Here is an 8,763-nt window from a genome sequence, read left to right as displayed (position 1 = left end):
GCCATGGCCCACGGGCCCAGCCGCTCCGCGGCATGTGGGATCCTCCCAGACCGGGGCGCGAACCCGGTTCCCCTGCATCGGCAGGCGGACGCGCAACCACTGCGCCACCAGGGAAGCCCTAAAATTTTTTATTTTAATTTAGCCACAATTAAAACCAAAAAACAAAAGTAGTGGCTAAACCGTCAGGGCCAGTTTCAATTCTTCTCTTGGCCCCTAACTAGCTGATCTGGAAGACAGTCCTGGTCTCTCTTAATTGTAAATTTCTGCAATTCTGGCATTCTTTTTCCCATTTAACCCCCATAACAATTATGTGAAATACATATGGTAGATAGATTATCTCCATTTTATAGGTTAGGTGTCAAAAAAAACAGAAAGCATTATATCAAAAGTTGTCTCTTAAAAGGAATTATCTTGAAATCAAGAGAGCTAAAAAAAAATTTAAAGAGCCAGATAAAACATGGGGTCTCCCAATTCCACCCTAAGAGAAAGCAATTTCTGATCATTTTGGTAACCCTATATCACTTCTTAAACCTTGTCTGTTTTCCTTCTTCCTCAGCTATTATAATTGATCTTTATTATCTTAAAAAGGAGTCTGCCTTAGGAGAGGAGGAGAATGAGGTAAAAGAAAAAGAATCCTGAAACACTTTTTTTGTTATATATGTTTTATATTTTAGATTCCATACATAAGTGATAAAATAGAGTATCTGCCTTTCTCTGACTTATTTCACTAAGCATAATACTCTCTAGGACTACCCACGTTGTTACAAATGGCAGAATTTCATTCTTTTTTATGGCTAATATCCCATTGCATATATATGTATCTATTACATCTTCTTTATCTATTCATCTGTTGATGGACACTTGGGTTGCTTTCATATCTTGGCTATTGTAAATAATGCTGCCATGAACATTGGGGTGCATGTATCTTTTCAAATCAGTATTTTTGGTTTTTTTTGGATGTGTGCCCAGGAGTGGAATTCCTAGATCATATGGTAGTTCTATTTTTAGTTTTTTGAGGAATCTCCATAATGGCTGCACTGATTTACATTCCCACCAACAGTGTACAAGGGTTCCCTTTTCTCCACATCTTCAGCAACATTTGTTATTTGTACACTTTTTGATGGCAGCCATTCTGACAAGTGTGAGGTGATATCTCATTGTGGTTTTGATTTGCACTTCTCTAATAATTAGTGATGTTGAGCATCTTTTCATGTGCCTGTTAGCCATTTGTATGTCTTCTTTGGAAAATGTCTATTCAGGTCTGTCAATTTTTTAAACTTTTTCTTTTATATTGAGTTGTATGAGTTGTTTATGTATTTTGGATATTAACTCTTTATCAGTCATAGCATTTGCAAATATTTTCTCCCATTCAGTAGGTTGTCTTTAAGTTTTGTGGATGGTTTCCTTTGCTTTGCAAAAGCTTTTAGGTTTAACTAGACTCTATTTGTTTATTTTTACTTTTATTTCTTTTGCTTTAGGAGACAGATCCAAAAAAAATATTGCTACAATTTATGTCAAAGAGAGTTCTGCCTATGTTCTCTTCTAGGAATTTTATGGTTTCAGGTCTTACATTTAGGTCTTTAATCCATTTTGAGTTTAGTTTTGTTTATGGTGTGAGGACTAAAACACTTTTTTATTTAAATAATAAACCTACAGGCCAGATTTCAAAAACAAACCTACGGTTACCTAAAGGGAAACGTGGGGTGGGGAGAGATAAACTAGGAACCTGGGATTAACATACACACATTACCATATATAAAAGAGATAACCAACAAGGACCTACTGTATAGCACAGAGAACTCTACTCATATTCTGTAATAACCTACATGGGTAAAGAATCTCAAAAAGAATGAATATATGTATACATATAACTGAATCAGTTCGCTGTACACCTGAAACTAACACAACATTGTAAATCAACTATTTTCCAAAAAAATTTTTTTTATAAACAGCAAAAATAAAACAAAATAAACCTATAAGCTATAGCTTGAGAAACAGTGGTGCAATTCACCAAAAATTCATTTCAGTTCCTAATAAATTTCCACCTTATAGTCTCACTATTCTTAAACTACAAATGAATTCATTAGAAGAAAGAACCTAACCATTTCAGTGCGAAAAGTCATCTCCCGTTCCAAGGATGAGAGGTGAGAAAAATGACGATCATTTTCAAAAAGCGTTATTAAATGTATCCTAGAAGAAAAATAACATGTTTCAAAAACAGCACTAAAATAACTATTATAAACAAACTGTGAAAGCCATAAAAAGACAAAGAATAAATTTTTATAATAAATACTGAGATAATTTTGTAACTTGCTAATCTGTATATTTTTAGGCATTCATAAGCTAGCATTAGCACACAGCTGAAATTCCTTAACTCCCTGGTTCCTAATCTTAATTGTGTATCTAAGACTCCTGAAGATCTCATCACCCTTCCTCCCACTCCAGGCCTCTAAATCAGAACAGAAGCATGCTTTTGTCTGTTTGTTAGGTTTCACAAGTGTTTCCAATGTACCAGGTTTGGGAAATGCCTCTAACTGTTGAAAAGCTTTGGAATATAATTTTAAATAAAATTATTTTAGGTTAAAGCAATTTTTAAATAAGTATAATACTACATAAAGTGCCAAAGAACACAGGACTGTACTTTTTTTTTTTTTTGTGGTACGCAGGCCTCTCACACAGGACTGTACTTTGAGATATTTTATTAATGCAACTTAAAAAAACAGCTGTAGGTACTGAAAACAGGAGCATATGTGACAAATAAATTATAGTCAGCAATTATGCTGTCCTTAATTTACATAGTAGATGCTTTCCAATGAAGTACAAAATAAATCAAAATTCCATATAGCAACCCTGTCTTTCACTCACCTTCGTTTACACATAGGACACATGCCACGGTACCAACAGCTGTAGGAAATGTTTCTTACCATTACAGCCTTAGTTCTAACATCGAAATCTCCCTGCAGAATAATGATCAGAAGAGCACTGTCCCAACAGGATGTGGGGCAGATCCCATTCTTCCCAATAGTAGAAATTCTTGAGCTCAGGTAGAAATGAAGATATGTCAGAGGAAAAATATTATTATTTTACATATAGTTTTTACAAACATATTTGTGTAAAATTATGTGCAGGTGTATGCATACTGAAAGGCTCATTTAATTCTGTATTACCGTCACAGAGTGTTTATCTTCATTTCTACCTGATTTCCAATTGACAGGTGTTACTAAAACTTTATCTCTAAGTTTATGTCATTAACAACACTCAATTACTATAAAATGAGGAAGCTTTTTACATGAAATAAACATGAAAAGTACACTACAAAAGCTAGATATTTAAGAAATATAGTGGTGAATCCTTTGATAAAGCAAAAATATTTTAATTCATAAGTTACTATTCCCCTAATGCATCCATTTATAAATGTTGCTTCACATGAGGTTTTAAAAAAGGTTTTATATATATATATATATGTAAACTGGTGCACATACAGATGTTCTATACACATAACAAGCAGTTATTGTTTTATTATATGCAAACAGCAATGGCAATTTTTAATCCAAATGTTTTCATTGATTTCAAACTGAAACTAATCTTACCAGTGCAAAATTGCCACAAAGGCAGCTGGAAAAAGAAGAAAAGAAAAAGGTCATTAAAAGCTGCTTCATTATAATATACCTTTAGAACAACTATTTAATAATTTTTAAAACAAACATTGCACTGTTGAAAATTCCCAATCATGCTTCTCCAGCTCTTTTTCTATATTCTTACCATCCTGAGCTCATTCCTACCACTCTTCAGTATTTCTCAGATTTACTAGTTTTATGCCATGATCAGCAAACTATGGCCCATGGTCTGTTTTTGTATTGTCTGCAAGCTAAAAGTATTTGTTAAATTTTTTAAGGATTATAAAAATAAGGAAGAAGAATAGGTAACAGAGACCGTATGTGGCCTGTGAAGCTTAAAATATTTGCCACCTGGGTCTTTATAGAAAAAGTATGTACTTGCTACATATGTTAACTTTCTATCTAATACATACATAATATACCCTGAACCACTTTAAAATTAAACCCATACCTCCCCTCTCAACTCAAAACAGATGCCCCTCTGATAAGGTTTCATTAACTCTTAAGATACAGAGAATGCCTTATTCAACTATACTTGTATCCTCTTTCTTATTCTCCAGACAATTACTCTTAAAAATGATATTTAAGATCAAATATCCTACTAAGTCCATCTAGCTTTCCAAAAACCCTCAAAATATTCGTGTGCCTCCCCTCTCCTTACTCCACATTCCACACCTGATAAAATGGTTAAGGTGTAATGACGTCAATATTGTAAATGCAAATAAGTGCTTATCACAGTTCCTTTCAAAGTTGTGATAAAAAGCCTGTCTCCTGGGCCCCTGTATCCTGTCTCTGTCAATCTCACCTCTGATAGTGACCCAACCTTATACTTCACTGAAACAAAGATCATTTAATGCGAGCACTCCCAAAGTCTCTTATATCCACTTCAACGTTTCTCTACATAGTAATCTTTGCTTCTCTATTCTCTACCATCTCAGAAGAGGAAGCATCTCTTCTTTTCAACAGTTAGCATCTCAAATTTGTGCCTTTAATTTCATCCTTCCCAATTACTCCAAGACTGCACTATCAAGTATTCCGTCTCTTGGAACCTTAATCCCACCCTCTCCCCTTGGTTCTTCCCTTCAGCCTTTAATTTTCCTAGGCCTTAAAACACTTCTCTTGATCTAGTAGGCCTTCCAACTACGAAATATTCTCTCCTCTACCCCCCTGCCATTATCTCACAAGATTCTTAGCCAACTTCTTTCTTCTAAGTTCCTATAACTCTTTTAAATGATCAGTTAGTTATCAACATCAATGGCCTCTTTCACCTCTCCTGCTTTTCAATCTCTCTGTAGCATTTGACCAGATTCTTAGATTTCTTCCTCTGTTATCTTCCATCATACCAACTCTTTCTGACCATTTTGTTCTTATATGCTTATCTATCTGGTTTTCCTTCTCTCACCTCTTAAAACTAAGTATAACGGGTTTTCCCAAATAGCTTTACTTTGCCCTCTTTTCTCTCTTGGAAATTTCACTCAATCTTAACGTTTCAACTCACTTCCACATGGGTAATTCCCAAATCTACACTCCTCATGCCTGAACAAATGTTCTCTCTCCCTCTCCTCACACTCTTTTCCTCTTCTACCTCACGACCTACCCAGTTCCTCTCAATTTGTTGCCATCAACTTTCACCTCTGTCCTCTCTTCTCCATTCCTACTGTTGCTACCTTCATTAAGACCACTATTGCCTGGATTCCAGCATTCAATTATTTTTTCTGCTTCTTTTCTCAGTTCATATCCAGTCCATTTTACACAATGCTGTCAAATTATTCTCTCTGAAGCACACTTCTGATCATGTCACTCTATTTAAAAATCATTCAATGCCAACATCGTGAATGTACTAAATGTCACAAAATTGTTCACTTTAAAAATGGTTAATTTTATGTTATGTGCATTTCACCTCATTAAAAAATTATTTTCCTAAAGAAAAGAATCAATCGGTGCCTCCCTACAGAATGAAGTCCAAATGCCTTAAACCTAGGCTTGAATTAGACTCTCCACGGCTGGTCCCAACCAACCTTTTGAACTTCCTACTTCCTCTTCTTTTTGTACCCTTACTCTGCTTTCATGTTTTCTTACTTCCATGACTCTGATTATGCTGTTCTATAGGCCTCTAAACTTGTTCTCTGCTTCATGCATCCAAATATTAGCCTTTTGGTCACAATTCAAATCCCACCTTTTCCTAAAAGTCTTATCTGATCTCATTTCCCACTTCCCATTCTTCAGTATTAGTTCACTCTTTTGAACTCTCATAGCACTTAATATACTCAGTCGTCATTTCACCCAACATTGATAGAGTGCCTTCAATGTGCCAGTCATGGGTGCACCAGGGCCTGTGTTTGGGTAAAACACCTCTGAATTCAAGACCATGTTGATTCTGGATGTGGAATGTATCTGTTTCCATAATTAGACATCTGACAAAATCTAAATATGAACCCCCATCTATTATTTCTCAAGTATTTTCAACACACCCCAAATGTGGACATTCATTCTACTTTAATTAACATCAGCAGTCAACTTATGATAGAAAAGAAATCACAGTAACTTACATTAGGAGATCTTTATCTATGTTTCAATACACATCAGCAGCCAGTCCGACCAAAGACTAGGCTCAAAACTGATTTAATGAAACAGCAATATTTAAGTTACGTCTTCAGCTACAGAAAATGAGGAAAACACATCTTTCAAGTGCTTAAATAAGAAGAAAATTTAAGCATCAAAGCTCCTCAACAAGATGAAAATAAATGGAAAACATGGGGAAATATATTGCCTAAAGTGACTCTATTTCCGCTATTAAAGATTTTCAACTCATTAAAATAACCAAGTTTATTTTGCTTTATTCAAGGTGCAGAAAAATACAATGTCTGACCTCTCCCCCCAAAAAGCTACCCTATCATTTCCACAATTTGTGATAAATGGCTGCCTTAAGATGACATTTTGTTGGTGACACATGAAGTGATCACTGTTCCTGAAAACCCTTGAAAATGTTTTAAAAGAACTTAAAAAGAACTTTAAAAGAAGGGGGCTGGAAATTCTTGTCAGCGATTTTCCAGAGACTGGACCTGGATCTCGCCATTATTGCTGCTAGACTTGCTTGTTAAACTGATCTGCAAGATTCACCAAAACCACTTCCAACCCGAGGCTCAGAGGGCCCGCGGGTCCCTCGGATGCGAGCCTACCGCGCGGGGGTGCTGGGCCTCGAGCCGTCGGGGCTCCTGCCGAGCGCTTTCCCCGGTCGACTCTGCTCACCTATGCCGAGGGTCATCCTGCCGGTGAACTGACATCTCCGCAATAGATGCACCTTGTCGCGGAGCTGCTCCATGAAACAGCTGAGGAATTGAAACCGGCCGAGAAGAAGGGTCCTTGCGACCACCTCCATTTGCAGGCAATTCTGCGCGTTCAGGTTGCGGGTCCTCCGCGGCGAGTACTCCCGGGCGCCCCCTGGCAGGTTCCCCCCGCATTCGGGCAAAGGCAGCTCCGGCTTTTTCACCTCCTCCTTCGGCTCCTCGTCCAACTCCGGCTCCCCGGCTCCAGTGGCCCGGCGCCACCGCCGCCTAGACTGCGTGGAGCGGGGAGACTGCGACGGCTCTGAGGCCGCTTCTTTGAGCTTATTCCTCGTTTGCCCGACCATTTTCTCATAGTCCCTGTTCGGATGGAGCTGGTACTCTCTCTGGCGCGGGCCCGGCCGAGTCGGGCGAGGTCCGCAGGGGTCTGGTTCGGCTCGCAGCCTCAACGACTAGTCCCCGACGCCGTTGCTTGCCACCGGGTAGTCAAGGCGACCGCGAAACCTGGAAGGGGGGCGGCGTGAGTCCCAGGCTGCCCCGCGCGGCCGGTGCGCCGCCCACGCGTGCAGCCCCACGTGCGCAGGCTCTGCGCGCAGCCCGGCGCGCATCCTCCCACGTGCGCCTCCACGTGTCCAGCCCCAAGTAAGCCGACTCCGCACAGAGTTCCACGCGTGTCTCCCCACGCGTATCCTCTCACGTGCGCCGCCCAGCTCACCGCTGCCCTATGCGGCTGGTAGACAAGTCTGAGGAACTTTCTTCGACTTTAGGCTTAGCTTTGTTATTTTTACCAAAAGGTTGTCTGTCTCGAGGTTATTGAAGGGAAAGGAGATCTCAACTGAAAAGAAATAACCGTAGAAAGAGAGCGAGGGAAGGAAGTGGGCGCCTGTGATGCGCCTGGCACTTATTAGGAGCGTCTCTCCTAGCCTCCTTGGAACACTTAGCATGGGGCACTCATTCCGTCTCCTACACCGAGGCAGTGGCCCGAGGCCGCAGGCAGCAGGTGGCAGAGCAGGCGTCAGCCCGGTGAGTCTAACCCCAGAGCCTCTGTTTGACGCGAATTCGGTGATGTCCCCTTTGAGGACAGCGCTTATTAATCCATTCTGAAGTGAAATTGTGTCCCCAACAAGGTTGCTCAGAATTCGTCAGCAGTTGAGCGCGGAGTTGCGCTCAGCATTCTCCCCCTTCTGAACCAGGGACCACCCAGGACCACGTAAGAGGGGAGCCCCATAGTCACTGCACAGCCACACGTGATGCCAGGGCGGCTGGCAAAGATGGACAGGGGCCATTGGCATTTTTCATGTCCTCTGCTACAGGCCAGGCCGTTGGACCCCACGCCGCTTCACGTCCCATCTGTTTTATCACGGGTCGAACTCCCTAAACCCCTTCTTCCCCATCTAATCCAGGCTCACTGTGGCCGGTTAATTTTCCGCATGCCACACCCTTCAGAAATGCTCGTGGCTCCCATTAGCCCACAAATAAAACGTAAACTCCTTGGCTTGTTCATCGGTACCTTCAGCAAGCTGCCCCAGTCTGCCTTTTCAACTTTAGTTTCCCACGTCCGCGGACGCAAATCTTCCTTTCCAGTCATTACAAGTGAGGTCCGCAATGTGACTCCATAACTATCCGTTTACTTATAACGAAAAGCTCTCCTGTAGCTTTTTCATCCATTTCTGCCTGCCTATCTCAATTCTATCACCTTCCAAGCCCCAGCCCACATTAATTTCCCTACTCTGAAGGTCTAAAGCAGTTACGGACAGTATTATTCGTCTTGTCACTTATTTAAATTCAATAAGTGCTAATATTAATTTGTTGGTTTGTAAGATTTTCTTCAAGGAGCGTTTCTACATTCCTGGCACTATGTT

The 8,763-nt window shown here is 40.3% G+C and overlaps 1 protein-coding gene across 1 annotated transcript in view; it reads right to left on the bottom strand.

Annotated features, from left to right (window-relative positions):
* Positions 1–7,248, bottom strand: part of DPY19L2 (dpy-19 like 2) — a 94,870-nt gene extending 87,622 nt beyond the window's left edge. Inside the window, exons 1-3 of the mRNA XM_007128292.4 lie at positions 6,867–7,248; positions 3,591–3,615; positions 2,103–2,190 (exon numbers count right to left, since the gene is read on the bottom strand). Coding sequence (XP_007128354.2) covers positions 2,103–2,190; positions 3,591–3,615; positions 6,867–7,248 — 495 coding nt within the window. The remainder of the gene's footprint in view (positions 1–2,102; positions 2,191–3,590; positions 3,616–6,866) is intronic.
* Positions 7,249–8,763: the final 1,515 nt, after the last annotated feature.

This window comes from Physeter macrocephalus, chromosome 5, assembly GCF_002837175.3.
Source record: "Physeter macrocephalus isolate SW-GA chromosome 5, ASM283717v5, whole genome shotgun sequence".
NCBI classification, from domain to species: Eukaryota; Metazoa; Chordata; class Mammalia; order Artiodactyla; family Physeteridae; genus Physeter; species Physeter macrocephalus.
Note: the sequence above shows the minus strand (reverse complement) of the source record. Positions and strands in the feature narration are given on the sequence as shown.